Consider the following 20,133-nt stretch of genomic DNA (forward strand, 5'->3'; position numbering starts at 1 on the left):
ACAGCGTTGGTCAGAGTAGCTGTCTGGTTAAGTGTTTAGTGAGCACTGAGGCAGCGTTGGTCAGAGTAGCTGTCTGTGGTTAAGTGTTTAGTGAGCTGTGAGGCAGCGTTGGTCAGAGTAGCTGTCTGTGGTTAAGTGTTTAGTGAGCTGTGAGGCAGCGTTGGTCAGAGTAGCTGTCTGTGGTTAAGTGTTTAGTGAGCTGTGAGGCAGCGTTGGTCAGTAGCCGTCTGTGGTTAAGTGTTTAGTGAGCTGTGAGGCAGCGTTGGTCAGTAGCCGTCTGTGGTTAAGTGTTTAGTGAGCTGTGAGGCAGCGTTGGTCAGAGTAGCTGTCTGGTTAAGTGTTTAGTGAGCTGTGAGGCAGCGTTGGTCAGAGTAGCTGTCTGTGGTTAAGTGTTTAGTGAGCTCTGCCCGCCTCCGAACACAAACTAAGACTGTGAGTGTCACATATCGAGGAATCTGATCAGACTCACAGTATGAAACAGAGCTTATTCTAGACGTCTTATACACCCCACTGTGGTCCATCAGATACACTCCGATTTAATCCAGATCATTTAAATTTTCCTCAGTGTGGAAGACATGCCCCCCCAAATGGAGCTCTACACTTTACACTACACTAATTTTTATGCTAATTTCTCAGTTCAAGCTTCTAGCTGTCACGGTGAGCATGGTAATTGTAAACAAATTCATACAATGAACGCCGTGCTGCATGTGTGAACATCACATTCTTATCAAATTTAAGAGGCACCAGATGGTTATTTAACCAGTCTGGTTGCTCTACTGAGACCTCGACGGCTTCTCTCTCTCTGCCCCTGAAAATTCGACCGTTTTATTTGAGTGGTTCCAGGTTATCCCGGTGCTCTTGTTTGAGCTGGACCAAATCAATGTCTAAATGGAAGTCAAACACGTGGAGGGTGGCTTTACCCAGACCTGAGAAAATATCTAGCAATAATTAAAAAGCAATTATAAAAATAACTTGACTCCTCTTTCTCTCTCTCTCTGTATCTAACACACTCCCGACTGACCGACGTTGTGTAGCTTTTTCCGGTAGCGTTGTCGGTGAGCGCGGCTCGCTGAAGGCCAGGGGCGACAGTGCAAGGCCAGAGGTATTGACGTTGGCCTGGAGCCAGTTCCGGCTGTCCCATGCTGATTTGAGCACGCCGATCACCTGTGTTCGTCCGGACCTCGTTACGCAACTTGGTATGCGAGGGTGTGAGCCACGTGAGCCAATCAGAGAGACGGTTGCTCAGAGATCATAAGCTTGATTTATAGACTAGGGAGACGAGGAGCTCACGCACACACACACATGCACACGCATACACACACGCACACAATCACACACACGCACACACACACGCGCACAGCATGACCTACACACAAACCCACTGATACCGTATGTTAATAGTCACTTCCTGTGCGTCTGGCCCATAGAGAGCACCTCTCCTCTTCATGCTAATGTGTACCAAAGCTCTCACTCCTTCCTAAATGTCAGAGGATAGGTGGAAACCCCGGCAGCGAAGACATCGATTTCACATTTGAGAATGTCAGCTCCAACACACGGCCTATCGGCGGCTTATTGACTTCATAAAATCTAGCCAATGGAAGTGGATTAGCGTGACAGGGATTGGGAGCCGGATGAGCTCAGATTAGAATTACGGTGACACACCGTCCCATTATGTACAGTAGACCTGACTACCGGATGATACAGCTCAATTCTCTTTTTGCGAGCACATTTCCGCGTACCGCCAGCATGCCTTTGTCTGACTCTTAAGCCACACGGGCCAATACACACATGTATGTAAGTCCTTCTCCTCCTCCCTCCTTCCTCTCTTCATTCAATCATCTCCCCCTCCCTCCTCCCCCTCCCCCCTCCCCTCCGTCAGGCTCCAGATGCTGGAGGCCATCTGCAAGCACTGGGAGGGGCCCATCAGCCTGGCGCTGTACCTGTCGGACGCCGAGGCCCAGCAGTTCCTGCGCTACGCCCAGGGCTCGGAGGTGCTGATGGGCCGCGGTAACGTGGGCTACCACATCGTCTACAAGGAGGGCCAGTTCTACCCCGTCAACCTGCTGCGCAACGTGGCCATGCGGCAGGTCAACACGCCCTACATGTTCCTGTCTGACATCGACTTCCTGCCCATGTACGGCCTCTACGAGTACCTCAGGTGAGATATGGGGGGGGGGTTCTCTATGAGTACCTCAGGTGAGATATGAGGGGGGTTCTCTACGAGTACCTCAGGTGAGGTATGGGGGGGGGGGGGGTTCTCTACGAGTACCTCAGGTGAGATATGGGGGGGGTTCTCTACGAGTACCTCAGGTGAGATATGGGGGGGGGTTCTCTACGAGTACCTCAGGTGAGGTATGGGGGGGGGGTTCTCTACGAGTACCTCAGGTCAGATATGGGGGGGGTTCTCTACGAGTACCTCAGGTGAGATATGGGGGGGGTTCTCTACGAGTACCTCTGGTGAGATATGGGGGGGGTTCTCTATGAGTACCTCAGGTGAGATATGGGGGGGGTTCTCTACGAGTACCTCAGGTGAGATATGGGGGGGGGGTTCTCTACGAGTACCTCAGGTGAGGTATGGGGGGGGGGGGGGGGGTTCTCTATGAGTACCTCAGGTGAGGTATGGGGGGGGGGTTCTCTACGAGTACCTCAGGTGAGATATGAGGGGGGGTCTCTATGAGTACCTCAGGTGAGATATGGGGGGGGGTCTCTACGAGTACCTCAGGTCAGATATGGGGGATGGGTTCTCTACGAGTACCTCTGGTGAGATATGGGGGGGGTTCTCTACGAGTACCTCAGGTGAGATATGGGGGATGGGTTCTCTATGAGTACCTCAGGTGAGATATGGAAGGGGGGCTCTATATGGGGGAGGGGGTTCTCTACGAATCCGTCAGGTGAGAGCAGTACCTTCTGCCTGAGCCGAGGTCAGTGTTGATATGCTATGGGGTCCTGTTTTTATCATCACAATCCCACCATTTCGAGGCGAGACTGACCTCACCGTCCCTTTTCAGTCCCCCCTTACCTGCGGGGCGTGGTTCTGTCCTCACGTAGAGTCCCGTCTATGTAACGTGCTCCGCGTGTCTCAACAGGAAGTCTGTGGTGCAGCTGGACATGGGCAACACCAAGAAAGCCCTGGTGGTGCCGGCCTTTGAGACGCTGCGCTACCGCCTGTCCTACCCCAAGTCCAAGGCGGAGCTCCTGTCCCAGCTGGACATGGGAACGCTCTTCACCTTCAGGTAAATTACAGAGGAGAGGACTGGAGCACATGGATCATCTTTTAAGAAAACTTGAATGGCGCACAGGATCACTAACGTCTCGACAAGCGTCTTTTTCAGAGAGAATAAAACACATGGGTTTGACAGCTCATATATACTCTGCGCTTATATGAACAACGGGCCTCGATCAAGTGAGGAGTATATAGCTGTCAAAACCACGTGCTTTATTCACTCTGAAGAAGACACTTGTCGAGACGTTAGTGATCCTGTGCGCCATTCAAGTTTTCTTAAACAAGATCCGTGAGCTCCAGTCCGCTCTCCCTACAAAATACATGACATCCAAAAAGGAGAAGAAGTGGAAATGTGTCCTGCGTAGCCCACCGAACTGTCCGCATCTGCCGGCAGGTACCACGTCTGGACGAAGGGCCACGCCCCGACCAACTTCGCCAAGTGGCGGACGGCGACCACGCCCTACCGGGTGCAGTGGGAGGCGGACTTCGAGCCCTACGTGATGGTGAGGAAGGACAGCCCCGAGTACGACCGCCGTTTCGTGGGCTTCGGCTGGAACAAGGTGGCTCACATCATGGAGCTGGACGCCCAGGTACTGTCTGCACGCGTTATGCGCCTCACACACACACACACACACACCTTAGCCTTCATCTCTTCACGGTCATCTTCTCTCCTCCTCCCTCTCACTCAAATTTGAATAGTTCACGGCCGCTCCTCATGCACACTTCATAAACCTGCGAAACCCCTCACACTCACCGGCCCAAGTCCGAACGCGGCGCACATTAATTTCTCAGGGGACGTATGGATCAATCAATGACTATCGATCAGGCTCCATAACTCGGTGTCAGAAGTGCATATGCTCGTCGTTGCGTTCAAGGTATTTCTGAAGGTGAAAGCGCTGTAGTCAGCGTTCAGCTATGCCTCTGCTGTAGTATTGATCTACCTGTGGACAGATAGAACGACCTAGAAACATGGGCTCCTGTGTCGTCATCATCGAGATGATCGAGGTGAGGGGAAGGAGACACAGAGAGGAGGTGAGGGGAAGGAGACAGAGAGGAGACGAGGGAAAGGAGACGTGACGTGGCAATTTAAGGGTACCGAGCCTGCGAAGGGAGGAGAATTGAGAATGGGATTGTTTATGTTTGCTGTGAGCCTCTCTCTGACTCTGCCCCCCCCCCCCCCCCCAGGAGTACGAGTTTGTGGTGCTGCCCAACGCCTACATGATCCACATGCCGCACGCGCCCAGCTTCGACATCACCAAGTTCCGCTCCAACAAGCAGTACCGCGTCTGCCTGAAGACGCTGAAGGAGGAGTTCCAGCAGAACATGTCGCGGCGCTACGGTTTCGCCGCGCTCAAGTACATGACGGCGGAGAACAACAGCTAGCCACCACTGCAGACCCTCTCCCCCCCCGACTAGGCCTGGAGGTGGGGGGCGGGGAGGGGGCGGGGAGCCCCGGTGAGGCCGCAGGGGGGGCTCGGACTCTGACTGTAGGAGGGGGAGACTGGAGGTACTACCCTCACACTCCCTCAGATATGACCTCACCCTTTTTCGGGGGCGAAACCGTGAGAGGAAAGCGCAAGGTCATCACCCCCCGAGACTTCATTACGGCCCGGGGGGGGGGAGTGGAGGAAGTCAGGCCCAGTTCCTTTCTCCTGGGACGCTTTGACACGGCGGACTGTTTTTTTTGTTTTTGGGGGAGCCGGGAGGTCTCTGCTGCAGCGTGGAGTGGCACGCCTGTTTGACAAACAGAAACATAAACAAAAACAAAGCCGTTGCAGCTGGCAGACTGAGTGACGGACTGGCCATGTTGCCTTGGAGAGCAGACTTTCGTTGCCTTGCCATATCTGCGATACTAGCAATTGAGCCCCAGCTGCTGTGCGCTGGGCTAGCTGTAATGTTGTGTATGTGTGGGCGTGTGTGTGTGTGCCGGCCTCCCTCCGTGACAATGCTTAGTGAAAGCGTAGGAAGCGCTGAAAGTGAGGCTTTGAAGAGTGGGCTTACATTATGTCCACAAACCAGAACGTTTTCTAAGTGCCGCGAGTGCAGTGCAATGATTTGACTGACGGCACACGCAGATTCACTTTTAAGAAAATGCCAACTTGAGGCAATGTGCTGAGTGGCACCACAACAGAACACGTCGGCGCACGTCACCAAAATCTAATTTCGGTGAGCAACACGTGTCGGCCATCTGTTATTGCTAAAAAAAATTCCTGGCTGATATTGATCAAAATAAATCAGGCTTTCAAAGGAACCGCAGTGCAAGGACTTCTGTAGGTCACTCAAACTATTGATATTCAGCATTATCTCCACATCAGCTACGCTGAAAGGAATGACTGGAGTGTTCGGTCGGTGTGTAGTCTGGAATTATCTGTTCAGTGTGTAGCTGGCTTTCATCGATGTGGTATACTGACACACACACACACACACACAATCTTACACCAATCCATCACCAATATCATGCTATCAGGATCTGGCCAAGCAGGGCTCACAAGTGTCAATCATTCTCCAAAACATCATTCAATCAATTCTTTTGTGCATCGGTACTGAGAGGTTTTTATTTCCTAAATCAGTATTACTGTACGTATCAGTGTGTGTTTACAGTCCTCGTGTCTAAAACGAAGCAAGGCGTTAAAACTGCACTAGCTCCTCCCCCCGCTGGAGGACCGAGGACGACCAAAGGTACGGAGACTCCGGGACAGCATTTTAAAAATGTGAAATGACCACTAGTGCGACTACTGTAGTCTAACCAGGACAGGGGGAGGGAGGTGCGTGTGTGTGTGTGCGTGCTCACGCGTGGCCGCCTCTGTCCTCTTTCACGGCGGCTTAGCTCATACCCTCCAGGTTTTCAGGGCAGCGGACTCCGTCTGGGAGGAGGACGGCGTGTCGGCTGGCACTGCCCCCCCCCCCCGCAAACCTCCCACACACCCCACCCAAGGGTCCACGCCCACACGAGGACTCGCTGAAGAAGAGTGTAGACTGGGCAAACAGTATGTTTGTGTAGCGGGGGTTGTCTTTGACTGTATGTGTGTGTGTAGGTGTATGTGTGTGAGGGGGGGGGTTTGCGGGCGGGGGGCGGGACCAGAGATGTGTAACGAGGACACAGCTGACGGACATGCTGCTACAGTACCTGAATAAAACACCCGAGCGAGACCGAGGATCATGTGGCGTTTCTCTTCCTCACCAGGGAAACACGTGTCCTGTTCCCTCGCAAACACACAAGGTTTCTCCGGGAAATGCAGTTCTCACTGTAACAATAATAACTGGCACACTTTGGTGAACAAACGCAACATTCCAGTCATAACAGAGAGCAAAGTGTAGGTTCTGGGACAAACCAAAATGTCATCCACACTTCATTACGTCATCCACACTTTCAATAGCTTGGCAACAACACATACTTAACATCCTCAACATGTTTCATGGCCTCCAAGTATTGTCACAGTCTCTGGAAGCATGGGAACAAAATGTCAGACCTCTTAATAAAAAATATCTGCTCCCTAGTGTCCCAACTCTCCTCCGCAGACAGACCCCTTAAGTCCCCTTTAATGAAGGTCCCAGGATATTCTCTTATCGGAGAGGTTATTAAAAGTTTTAAGGAACAGCTCATTAATTTCAATTCAAAATGGTATGGTAAGAATTTGGCATGGGTTCCATAATGTGTTGAGGTTTAGCCTTATCACCGATGTACAGGGGAGGGCAGCTAGCGTTAAGCCACTGTTAACACTGCATGGGGTTTCGCGCTAAAAGGCTCAGGTTGAGTGTGCGCCTCGTGCTCGGGCTGTGTTTGGCAGAGGCTGAGGCCGGGGGGATTTGCACGCCAGACCGAGGGGTAGAACCGAGAAAGACGAGCAACACAGACACGTCTAGAAACCCTGAACACGTGATCTTTATTCAGAGAAGCGGCTGAGTGACACTGGAACGTTCTGGAACAGGAACACATCATCCCGTTCGGTCACTCGGCGTCTGGCTTCTATCAGGGCGCCATAAGAGATGTGTTGATCACGTTGCTTAAAAAAGCACAACAGGAACAATCTTCAAAAACACAACAGGACTGATATTAATAAAACACAAACGTGTCAACGAACAGGTCATCACAAACAAAAATGGATAACGAGAAAACGTTTTAAGATCATAATCTTAAAAAAACACAAGTCAATGACAATGCTCATCATATAAATAGAAATGATGAGAATAAAAACCTTGAACATATCTTCGACACTAGTAGAAAACTAACCAATATTTTTTGGTTTCACTACAAAATGCTCCAAAGGTAATGGCGTAAACTGTGATGTGTATATCTTCTGTTAACACGATCAATAAGTGTTTAGCACATCGAGTGGCTTCACAGCAAGTCCTCGCTGTCCAGGGACTCGGAGCAGCTGAGGAAGATCTCGTCGTCCACAATCCAACACAGTTCCTGGAGGAGAGAGGGCGAGAGAGAAAGGGAGTGGGTTCAGTGAGAGGAGTCTTTCCCGAAATTTCCAGCTGAAACGGACGTTCGAGATCATCTAACTTCTGTACTAGTTTGACGTATTTCCGACTCAAACAGGCTATGGGGCGGGACATAACATTTAGAGGAATTTGATTGGAACACTGACAAGTGGACGGGTTATGTCAACTTAAAGACAGATTCGATAGCGTTGATTGATGGGTGGATGTCGTGAAATTATTGGTTGACCTTGCTCTTGCATTGCTGATGTAAGCACTCGGGAGATTTTGTTTTACAAGAAGAAAAAAATCTAAGGATTTAAGATGACAACGAGATGTATATTGTTAAATAGGTGCACACTATGAGCTGTGATCTAAAATGGAAACAAATGCATTTTGGATTTCATGGCATTTAAAGTTACATCTTAAGCTTGTTGGGACCTAACCCTGCACCTATGACATCATCGCTCCTCGAGCTCCTCACCTGAGTGTGCTCGGGCGTCTGGGACATCTCTGTTTTGACAAAGCCCATGATGTCATCTCTGAGATTGTCGTAGCCGCCACATTGAGGAGGGGCCGCAGCGGCACTGGGGAGGGAATGCAGAGGATCATGGGATTGATCAGCAAACAGAGGGTGGGGCAACTTCAACATAATAAAACCAGGCTGTCAACGTTAATGTGTTAACGCTCGTGATTAATCTGGAATCTTAAAAAGCGTTACAAAGAATTAACGCAAATTAATCATATTACCAAATTTGACCCCAATTACCTCCCTTACATTCCAAACGCTAGTGTTTATCTGGCTGAATTACTGCAAGGCATGTGAAACGTGGATCAGTTAACTGCATTTCACACGCAGTAATTCAGCCAGGTAAACACTCACTGAGTTAGCACGACGGCCCGAGGTAAAGTTGGTTTCATATTGGACATTAAAGGCATTCACATTTGGCATGGTGAATTTCGGTTCAAAAAGCTTCCAGGTGGAAGTATAGATAAGACCAGTTTTTTTCACATATTGCAGTCATGACATGTCTTTCCACCGAAAGGTCAAGTATAAAAAAAACACACAAAACCCCCGCGTTTCCTCTAAGCACTTAGCCTGGCTCCAAACCCTGAATCTAAATGTCAAGCTACTAACCACTTTGTAAATGGTAAATTGACTGCACTCATATATTGATTTTATCCACATCCTCATTCACACACATATTCACACACCAATGGCGGCAGCTGCCATGCAAGTTGCTAGCCAGCCTGCTCACTGGGATCAATTTGGGGTTCAGTGTCTTTGCCCAAGGACACGTTGACATGTCCATTTTTCGGTTGACAGCCCTGAGTAAACCATCCTATGTGCCGAGGGGAGCTTCTCGTCCGTGTGTTTTTGGTTTGTTTGTGTGTGTGTGTGTGTGTGTGTGTGACAGAGAGCGAGGGAGTGGTGTGGAGGTGAAAGAGGGAGAGGGTATCGGGCGATAAGGAATGTGTGTGTGTTAGGGCTGCAACAAACGACTATTTGAATTGTCGATTAGTCACCGATTATTGAAACGATTAGTCGACTAATCTTTTACTTTTTTCTTTTTTTTTAATAACCAGGTTAATTGCATGAATATAAAATGGCTCGTATGGTATATTTAGCCATCAGCTTTTAAATCTAGCAAGACAAGAAAGAACAAACTTAATGTCTCTTAATTATTACCCTTCTGCTGATGGTACAAGTTTAAAACTATAAATAAAAAAGATATTGTCTGTGCAGTGTGTATATACTATAAATAAATCTTTGTCCATTGTTTTGAACAAGGACCGGCATAAAGTTCTGTAAGCCAAGGCACATTAAATTACATTACATAAAGGTAAACCAAGGCACATTAGCAGCATTAGAAAATGGCAGGGAAAAGGGCAACAGCCTGTTGCACTACTGTACATGAGACTAATCACAGTTACAGTTTGTTCATATTGAGGAACGTCAACATCTCCACATGGTTCGGGCTCAGGCTTGCTCTTTTCTGAGAGCATATATTCCCCGCTTAAGTAAACTGCTTCCAAACTTTTGATGTTTTGCTGCGTGTTGGAGCCAAACTCGTAGACGGACTTGGCTCCGCCATTATTTCCCACTGAGTGACCCTTGAACTATAAACGCTACTGCGCATGTGCGACTCGGAGGAGAAAAACAAAACCAAAAAACCTCTGGCTATCAAGGCGACAATAACGACAATTACATTTGTTGGTGACTATTTTCATAGTCGATTTTTGTCGACAATGTCGACTAATCGTTGCACCCTTAGTGTGTGTGTGCGAGTGAGAAAAACAAACAATTTAGTGATGTGTTTGTACGAGCGAGAAAAGCTAGTGTGTGTTTCTGTGTGTGGTGATTAGTAATGTGGCGCGGTGCCTGGTGTTGTTTGTGTTGTCATCGGAGGCGGGGGTGTCGTTGGGACTTCTTTCTGACTGTAACTCCCTCTCTGTTATCACCCGTTATTACCCGGCCTGAATAACGGCGAGGAGGCCGCCGCCTCGAGCTCCTCTGGCATCGTCAGAATTTTCTAGGCCACAGGAGGGAGGGAGAGATGGGGAGGGGGGTTAGCGTGGGAGGGAGGAGGGAGGGAAGGATCGGGAGGGGAGATGGTGTTCAGAGGAAAAAGAACAGGTTCTCACTGTGGACCAAATCATCACTGCATTACCAAGTGAGAAGTGAGTAACTTATCTGTGTGTGTGTGTGTGTGTGTATGTGTGTGTGTGTATGTATGTGTGTGTTGTGTTGATTGCAGAAGTAGGCTGTGTTTTTGATCTGTACATGGACCAGACTTTCCAAGATAAATATCTTAAGTACTACTTGAAACTATTACCAACAGATCAGATGTAGATTTTGTGTACTTATATTTGGAAGCCAAAATCGCTGGCATGGCAAAAAGTTAAACAACTTGTTAAATATTGCTCTGTTTCAGCTGTCACAGGCAGCCTTGCTGTGTGGAGAAGGTGCTATGTGTATCCTTGAGTTTTCCGGAACTGTCTTGACCTATTATATTTGATTTCCTGATAGCTGTAATTTAATTGGTGGAATCAAATAAAGTATTCGAATGTGTGTAAGAGAGAGAGAGAGAGAGAGAGATAGAGAGAGAGGGCATACTAGGGGTATGGTCAAGGCCCAATCCTCCTCTACTGTCGGCGGCGAAAAAACCCAATTAAAAGTGAATTTGTAACGAGCGCGATGTGTCGGACGAGTGGGCGGCGGGCCCCGCTCTTGACCCTGCTTCCTGTCTGGCGGCTCGCTGACCCCGCCCTTGACCCTGCTTCCTGTCTGGCAGCTCGCTGACCCCGCCCCACTCTACCGCTCTCCCGCCCCCCCAGCCAACGTCAGATCAGATGAGGCATCGCTGAAACGAGCCAGTTCGTTGCACTTTGACCTCCTGGTACAGTAGCAGACTTGCATCTTTGTGTTGCTCTGATTGGATGGATGATTCATAGTGCTTAGCCCTGATTGGACAGGTGATTCATAGTGCTTTGTCCTGATTGGATGGATGATTCATAGTGCTGTTTCGGGGGGGGGGGGGTGACATGAGGAAGGGGGGGAGGGTAACATGATGGGGGGGGTGCTGGCGGTTTAACGGAGGCTTGGTGCCCAGTTCTGACTCTTGCACCCTTTCCTTCACAGTAAGCTCTGTTACCAAGACGAATTGCTCTTTTGTGGCGTACACTTAAAAAAAACAAAAAAAAAACCTTAAAACAAAAAAATGTGTTTAGTATGGGGTCCACTTTTCTGGCTTTACATTGTGTGAGCGAGTTCTATTTTGGCGTTAATCGGCATCGTTTGATTCCATGTTAGTTTGAACTAACCTGAATCACTTTGCTATTTAAAGGATATCGAGGTCTAATGGCAGCTGCAGGTGTTTAGTCAGTCCGACAGTACGTGTCTGTGCCCAGGTAGGGGAGCTTATGGACTGTTTGTGTCTGTGCTCAGACTTGCTTAGACTGATGCTGGCTGGACGCTGTTTTGAGTTAGTGTTGAATAAACAGAGGGGACATACTGGTATGTGTGTGTGTACTGTACAGCATGTCTACCAGGTGTGTATGTCTATGGTGTGTGTGTGTGTGTGATGTGAAGTCTACGGTGTGTATATGTCTATGGTGTGTGTGTGTAGTCTACGGTGTATGTGTGTGTAGTCTACGGTGTATGTGTGTGTGTAGTCTACGGTGTATGTGTGTGTGTAGTCTACAGTGTATGTGTGTGTGTGTGTGTGTGTAGTCTACGCTGTGTGTGTGTGTGTGTAGTATACGGTGTGTGTGTGTGTGTGCGGTGTTCTCTACCCCCGTGCTGCGCTCCTGTCCAGGAGGAGCTGCCTGTGGACGGTGATTGATTGCCTCAATCGGGAGCGCTCCAGACACTCTGGATCAGGGCTCTACGTGAGGAGAGGTGTGAGGGGGGAGGGGGCTATCTGGGTAAACACTCCCCCAGCCAAGGAGCCCTCCCCCCCGAGACCAGCAGTGTTCATTTCAGAGTGCGTCTCTCTCCATCAGGCAGTCTGTCTTCACCCCCCCAACACCAACCCCCCCCCCCCCATAAAAGCTTCCCTATTATGTTCCTTTGCAACAAGTTCTCAGCAAGGTCTCCAGGGTCCCCAAAACATGTCTTTGAATATCTCTGCTGAAAACACGGCTCAGATTAAGCATTCCAGCACGCCTCCATGCCCCTCTGTTCTTGTCCTGCTCTCAGCTGCTGCTCCCCGCCCCCACACCACGCCTCCAGAAGGTCACACCATGCAAATACAGCAGGACATTTTTGAACAAAAAGAAAACCAACAACTTTTTTTCCGGTGGAGGGAGGGGAAGGGGGGGAGGGGTTTCTAACGTCAACAACCCAAGAAAATGCTTTCAGAATTTGGCTGCTCACAATAAACTGACTGGATCGCCTTAATTCAAGGTTTGTGTGTTAGTAGGCCCGTCAGAGACTCAAACCTATGTGCACAAGCACTGAAATAGTGAGTTTTTGTTTTGTTTTAAATGGTAGGTCCTGTTAAGTCCCGGGCTGATGACCGAGTCGCTGACCCGGCGACGCGTACGGTTGACCGCACCTGTCAGCGGAGGCGGTCGGGTCCATCTCCCTCTTCACCACGTCGTAGGCGTCCTGGAGCAGGTCCTGAGAACAGGCGGGAACACGCCACGGGTCAAAGTCAAGTCCAACTTTATTTATAAAGCACATTTAAAAAAACAACCGTGGCTGACAAAAGTGCTGTATGGTGGCCTAAAGGCACTGAAACAATAAAATGCAAAACAATAAACAGCAAATAACAAGATGATAACAGAAAGAAAAGGAAGGTTCTGCATAGAACAGGGGCAGACGGAACTCTAACATCGCCCACCAGACGGGCGCTGGCTTGGTTTTAATAGCAGCCGGCTCTTCAGGATGCCCTGTGGCGACGCCCCGAGCGCTAAACGGATTACGATCGACAGAAATATGAAATGAGAAACCGCTACGTTTATCTACTAGTATCTTCATACACCATGGTTTTCATGCTGGATATATTTTGGAGGGCCCGGTCCTTGGTTAGTCACAGCCATTGTATCCTGAGCCTCCAGACAACAGGGGTTTAAAGATTTGGCTGAAGCCTGCGAGCTTAAAGCCTCGGTACCTGAACGGCTGACGTGAAAGCGCACGGAAAATTGTGCACGTCAACAGGAATTGACCCCGCCGTTCGTGCGCACAATACCGTCGCTCGACAAACACGGTTAGTAGTACGAGCGCATGGTACACCAGCCAGAGCTGAATAACATCTTCCCATCTCTTCCTACGGGAACGAGTCTGGCTGAGATGGAAACCGCAGTAGCTCTCGGCGATTCTCAGAGTGTAACAGATACAGAGGCGGTGGGGGGCGGGGGCGGGGGGGGGGGGGGCACGCAGACAGTGAAACTTTCAGTGTAACAGAGACAAGTGAAATAAGTAAAGTGTATGTATATAGCGCTTCTCACAGAGAGGACTCACAAAGTGCTTCACACGGGTTGAAATGTATACAAAGAATCAACAAAATTAAACACGGGAAACAGGACCACGGTCATAAACATACAGTGAAACTAATTCGACAAATGTCTGTGTAAACAGAAGCGTCTTTAGACAGGCATTTGTTGAATTAATTTGACTATGTTTATGACTGCAGGGGCTGACATGCAGACAGTGAGAGTCTCAGAGGGGGGGTAGAGGTGACAGAGACAGACGGTCTCAGAGTGTAACAGATGGGTGGTGGAGATGACATGAGGACAGAGATATTCTCAGAGTGTAACAGATGGGTGGTGGAGATGACATGCAGACAGACAGTCTCAGAGTGTAACAGATGGGTGGTGGAGATGACATGCAGACAGAGATATTCTCAGAGTGTAACAGATGGGTGGTGGAGATGACATGCAGACAGAGATATTCTCAGAGTGTAACGGGGGGGGGGCATGCAGACATTGAGAGATGATGTCGCTGCCGCCACGCCGCCGCCTCTTAAATCGCCGCTTATACAGCCCCCGCCAGGCAGAACCCAGGGATGGGAGGGAGAGGCTAGTCTCTCTCTCTCTCTCTAGCAGAGTGTGGATGGGAGGGAGATGCTAGTCTCTCTCTCTCTCTCTCTCTAGCAGAGTGTGGATGGGAGGGAGATGCTAGTCTCTCTCTCTAGCAGAGTGTGGATCGGAGGGAGATGCTAGTCTCTCTCTGTCTCTCTCTCTCTCTCTCTCTCTCTAGCAGAGTGTGGATCGGATGGAGATGCTAGTCTCTCTAGCAGTGTGGATGGGATGGAGATGCTACTCTCTCTCTGTCTCTCTCTCTCTCTCTAACAGTGTGGATGGGATGGGGATGCTAGTCTCTCTCTCTCTCTCTCTAACAGTGTGGATGGGATGGGGATGCTAGTCTCTCTCTCTGTCTCTCTCTCTCTCTCTCTCTCTAACAGTGTGGATGGGATGCGGATGCTAGTCTCTCTCTCTGTCTCTCTCTAACAGTGTGGATGGGATGGGGATGCTAGTCTCTCTCTGTCTCTCTCTCTCTCTCTCTCTCTAACAGTGTGGATGGGATGCGGATGCTAGTCTCTCTCTCTGTCTCTCTCTAACAGTGTGGATGGGATGGGGATGCTAGTCTCTCTCTCTGTCTCTCTCTCTCTCTCTCTCTCTCTAACAGTGTGGATGGGATGCGGATGCTAGTCTCTCTCTCTGTCTCTCTCTAACAGTGTGGATGGGATGGGGATGCTAGTCTCTCTGTCTCTGTCTCTCTCTAACAGTGTGGATGGGATGGGGATGCTACTCTCTCTCTGTCTCTCTCTCTCTCTCTCTCTCTAACAGTGTGGATGGGATGGGGATGCTAGTCTCTCTGTCTCTGTCTCTCTCTAACAGTGTGGATGGGATGGGGATGCTACTCTCTCTCTGTCTCTCTCTCTCTAACAGTGTGGATGGGATGGGGATGCTACTCTCTCTCTGTCTCTCTCTCTGTCTCTCTCTCTCTAACAGTGTGGATGGGATGGGGATGCTACTCTCTCTCTGTCTCTCTCTCTCTAACAGTGTGGATGGGATGGGGATGCTACTCTCTCTCTGTCTCTCTCTCTGTCTCTCTCTCTCTAACAGTGTGGATGGGATGGGGATGCTACTCTCTCTCTGTCTCTCTCTCTCTAACAGTGTGGATGGGATGGGGATGCTACTCTCTCTCTGTCTCTCTCTCTGTCTCTCTCTCTCTAACAGTGTGGATGGGATGGGGATGCTACTCTCTCTCTGTCTCTCTCTCTCTCTCTCTCTAACAGTGTGGATGGGATGGGGATGCTAGTCTCTCTCTCTGTCTCTCTCTAACAGTGTGGATGGGATGGGGATGCTAGTCTCTCTCTCTGTCTCTCTCTAACAGTGTGGATGGGATGCGGATGCTTGTCTCTCTCTCTCTCTAACAGTGTGGATGGGATGGGGATGCTAGTCTCTCTCTCTGTCTCTCTCTAACAGTGTGGACGGGATGCGGATGCTTGTCTCTCTCTCTAGCAGAATGTGCCTCTGAGAGGGGTGTTATTACCAGAGCAGACACCTACAGTACAGCAGGGGGAGAGAGAGAGAGAGAGAGAGAGAGAGAGAGAGAGAGAGAGGGAGAGAGAGAGGGAGGATCAAGATGGAGAAAAGGCAGACAGGTGTGAGGTGTACGGTGAGAGGTAAGGAAGGAGGTAGAGAGGTAGGGAAGGAGGTAGATAGGGAAGGAGGTAGAGAGATGGGGAAGGAGGTAGAGAGGTAGGGAAGGAGGTAGAGGTAGGGAAGGAGGTAGAGAGGTAGGGAAGGAGGTAGAGAGAGATGGGGAAGGAGGTAGAGAGGTAGGGAAGGAGGTAGAGAGAGGTAGGGAAGGAGGGGGGGAGGGAAAGACATACTAGGGAAGGAGGGGGAGGGAGAGACGTACTAGGGAAGGAGGGGGGGAGGGAGAGGTACTAGGGAAGGAGGGGGAGGGGGAGGGAGAGACGTACTAGGGAAGGAGGGGGGGAGGGAGAGGTACTAGGGAAGGAGGGGGAGGGGGAGGGAGAGACGTACTAGGGAAGGAGGGGGGGAGGGAGAGGTACTAGGGAAGGGGGGGGGGGGAGACGTACTAGGGAAGGAGGGGGGGAGGGAGAGGTACTAGGGAAGGAGGGGGGGGGGAGACGTACTAGGGAAGGAGGGGGGGGGGAGAGGTACTAGGGAAGGAGGGGGGGAGGGAGAGGTACTAGGGAAGGAGGGGGGGGGGAGAGGTACTAGGGAAGGAGGGGGGGGGAGACGTACTAGGGAAGGAGGGGGGGGGGGAGAGGTACTAGGGGAGGGAGAGACGTACTAGGGGAGGAGGGGGGGAGGGAGAGGTACTAGGGAAGGAGGGGGGGAGGGAGAGGTACTAGGGAAGGAGGGGGGGGGGGAGACGTACTAGGGGAGGGAGAGACGTACTAGGGAAGGAGGGGGGGAGGGAGAGGTACTAGGGAAGGAGGGGGGGAGGGAGAGGTACTAGGGAAGGAGGGGGGGGGAGACGTACTAGGGAAGGAGGGGGGGAGGGAGAGGTACTAGGGAAGGAGGGGGGGGGGGGACGTACTAGGGGAGGAGGGGGGGAGGGAGAGGTACTAGGGGAGGGAGACGTACTAGGGGAGGAGGGGGGGAGGGAGAGGTACTAGGGAAGGAGGGGGGTGGGAGAGGTACTAGGGAAGGAGGGGGGGGGGAGACGTACTAGGGAAGGAGGGGGGGGGAGACGTACTAGGGAAGGAGGGGGGGGGAGACGTACTAGGGGAGGAGGGGGGGAGGGAGAGGTACTAGGGGAGGGAGAGACGTACTAGGGAAGGAGGGGGGGGGAGACGTACTAGGGGAGGGAGAGACGTACTAGGGAAGGAGGGGGGGAGGGAGAGGTACTAGGGAAGGAGGGGGGTGGGAGAGGTACTAGGGAAGGAGGGGGGGAGGGAGACGTACTAGGGAAGGAGGGGGGGAGGGAGAGGTACTAGGGAAGGAGGGGGGGGGGGAGACGTACTAGGGGAGGGAGAGACGTACTAGGGAAGGAGGGGGGGAGGGAGAGGTACTAGGGAAGGAGGGGGGGAGGGAGAGGTACTAGGGAAGGAGGGGGGGGGGAGACGTACTAGGGGAGGGAGAGGTACTAGGGAAGGAGGGGGGGGGGGAGACGTACTAGGGGAGGGAGAGACGTACTAGGGAAGGAGGGGGGGGGGACGTACTAGGGGAGGGAGAGACGTACTAGGGAAGACCGGCCGCCTTGGAAGTCAATTATTTTTCCAGCAGCGAGGGGATCTGCTGTAGCGAGATAAAGCATCTCCCCTCCAGACAGAGATGAACGGCTCTCGCATCTGATTGGACGGGGGCTGAGAGGAGGTGGGGGCGGGGGGCGGTGCGCTTACGCGGGGAGTGGCAGAGCCGTTTCAAACAGACCGGCTTGTTTTCACCCAAATCTAATAAGGGTGACAGAACACTTGTCCTTGATGGACGCGGCGGGGCTGGAGGGCCTAGCGAGACTGGGGGTGACGTGGGCGCCATTCATCAAGTTTCTGGAGGAACGCCTGGAGAAAAAAGCTAATGAAACGGGGGGGGGGGGTGAAAAAACGACGACGACAAAAAAAAACGGTGGAAACCCACACCGATGTTTGTTTTGATTCTGCCTCTGTGGGAGTGTGGATCCTCTTCTCCGTTCATGGACGTAAAACCGCTAGTCTACAGTAGCCTACAGTACATGTTTGGTCTGACAACCTACCTTATAGTCACAGTGCCTTGATGTGCCCGCACAAATGTTCTAGGATGTTTGCTATTTAAAAGTAAAATGGCCGCCCCATGCCTACAACAAATCTATTACAAATAAGCCTATTGTTGGAGTTCCTTACATTTTGATGGGTGCTCCTACATTTTTGCGGGTGCTCCTACAGTAACTCTTCTATCACCTTCGAAACATCTCCAAACTCCGTCCCTCCCTAACCCTGCAGATACAGAGAAGCTCTCCTCAAGGCTGGACTACTGCAACGGGCTCTTCATCGGGATTCCTGGCCAGAGCATCCAGAAGCATCCAGAATAGCGCTGCCAGGGTCCTGATGAGAGTCGGTAAATATGAGCACATAACCCCCCATTCTACATTCACTGCACTGGCTCCCTGTCTCATCCTGGATCAACTACAAAATCCTGCTGCTCACCCACAAATGCATCAACGGACACGCACCTCCCCATCTACAAGAACTGATCACTCCACAGTCCTCCACCCGTACCCTCAGACCCTCAGACAGTGTGCTCCTCCGGGTCCCCAGCGCCAGGCTGGGCACCATGGGGGATCGGGCCTCCCCACCCGGCTGACTGAGGGCAGCTCAGAGCCTGGACTCTTTTAAACAGGCCCAAAAACCTACCTTTATAAAAAAAGGCCTTTGCCTGTTAAAATTGTGTTCTTTTTGTTCAGTTGGGTTTTGTTATGCTATGCTTTTACGTGTAGCACTTTGAGATTTTTTTTTAATGAAAAGTGTGTTACAAATAAAGTGAATTATTATTATTATTATTATTATTAACGTTCTGAAGTAGGGAACACCAGTGCCGCCAAGTAAAAAGGTTAATTTCGAGCCCTGATCGGGTACATTTTCAACTATCGGTGATAATCGGGCTCTGAACCTGAGGTGAGACCTTACCTCTTTGTAGGCGGAGGAGGAGGAGGCGGTGGCCCGCTGGCTGTCCGCCTGGGGGGCCCGGGGGTGAGGCTCCGGACCGGGGGGGGGCCTGGCGGAGGAGGAAGAGGGCCCCGCCCAGGCCCGGGGGCCCGGGGGGGGTTGGGGGGTGAAGCTCTGATAGGCGGCCCGGCGCTCCGGGGGCATGCCGTCCCACAGACCGGAGATGGCCTCGGACACCACGGGCAGGCCGGTCTGGGCGGGCCCCAGGGCCCTGCAGCGCACCAGCGTCTCCACGCTATGCTGGTAGAACGCCAGGTAGCTGGGGACAAGACAGCACAGTCCCCACGTCAAAGAACTGGATCTTCCCCTGACTTTCAATGACTAAAAAAAGCTGAATTTCCATGACCTGTAATGAACAGAAAACAACACTGGCGAGCGGGATACTTTAGGGAAGAATAAGTGCTGAATGAATAAGTGCTGAAAAATCAAGCAACCGTAACCTCTCACGCACCGTGGGACACGTGAAATAACCTGACAAAGAAAAATACTGCCTGGAAAATATGACATTTTGATGAATGGCAGCTAAAATGTAAACATGCTACAAACAAAATCCCCTGACTTCCCATGCCTGGAATAGACTTTATAAAATTCCATTAATTTCCTTTTTAATATTCCAGAAATCCCATGACCTGTGGGAACCCTGAGCCAGAGCTGTGAGTCTGTGACAGGGCTGTGAGCCGCGCGTAACAGAAGTTTCACCCACAGGAGTTTAATAAAGTTTCATTTCTGGCCGACGAGGGCGACTGCCTTTCCCATTTTGACGACGGTGTGTGATCTATCTCTGCCTGCCACCTTGTCGTTGGTGGAAACTAATGAACTCTTCCTATCAGCTCCCTAAATCGCTCTCTCCGTGGCAAGAAGAGGAGAGAGGCAGGAGATGCCATCGTGCCCAGAGCCACAGGACAGGCAGTGACTCACCACACTCTTGGAGGACTTAAAGATCTGTCAGGATGAACTGTGAGGACAGATTCAGTAGCAGTAAGCAGATGTGGGCGTGGCCGTAGCTCTAGTTATGTGACAGTAAAGTTGATATTTGGAGTTTACTCTCTCCAGAATAATACTAAACATAATTTCACTGAAAATTAATACATTATTGATATTTATTCATATTATGAATACATATAAATAGTGTATTAGTGTATTAATAATATAAATTCACTGAACAGACAACATTAATGATATTTATGCATAATATGAATAAATACATTATTGATATTTATTCATAATATGAGTAAATATCAATAATGTACTAATGTTCAGTGAAATTCTGTTTAAATCTCCTTTAAACCTGTGCAGAGGTTAAACCTGCCTGGCTCACCCACCCTTCAAACTCCAGGATGTTGGAGAGGGAGC

The 20,133-nt window shown here is 50.6% G+C and overlaps 1 protein-coding gene across 1 annotated transcript in view; it reads left to right on the forward strand.

The window, feature by feature from the left end:
• The window catches only part of large1 (LARGE xylosyl- and glucuronyltransferase 1), a gene marked incomplete at both ends in the record, with an annotated part of 41,741 nt that extends 37,135 nt beyond the window's left edge, over nucleotides 1-4,606 (forward strand). The window contains 4 exons of the mRNA XM_084448169.1: nucleotides 1,880-2,158; nucleotides 3,087-3,233; nucleotides 3,618-3,813; nucleotides 4,409-4,606. Of these exons, the coding sequence (XP_084304295.1) occupies nucleotides 1,880-2,158; nucleotides 3,087-3,233; nucleotides 3,618-3,813; nucleotides 4,409-4,606 (820 nt within the window). The remainder of the gene's footprint in view (nucleotides 1-1,879; nucleotides 2,159-3,086; nucleotides 3,234-3,617; nucleotides 3,814-4,408) is intronic.
• Between the last annotated feature and the right edge of the window lie 15,527 nt (nucleotides 4,607-20,133).

The sequence above is a fragment of the Borostomias antarcticus genome (genome assembly GCF_949987555.1).
Source record: "Borostomias antarcticus genome assembly, chromosome: 13".
Classification (NCBI taxonomy): domain Eukaryota; kingdom Metazoa; phylum Chordata; class Actinopteri; order Stomiiformes; family Stomiidae; genus Borostomias; species Borostomias antarcticus.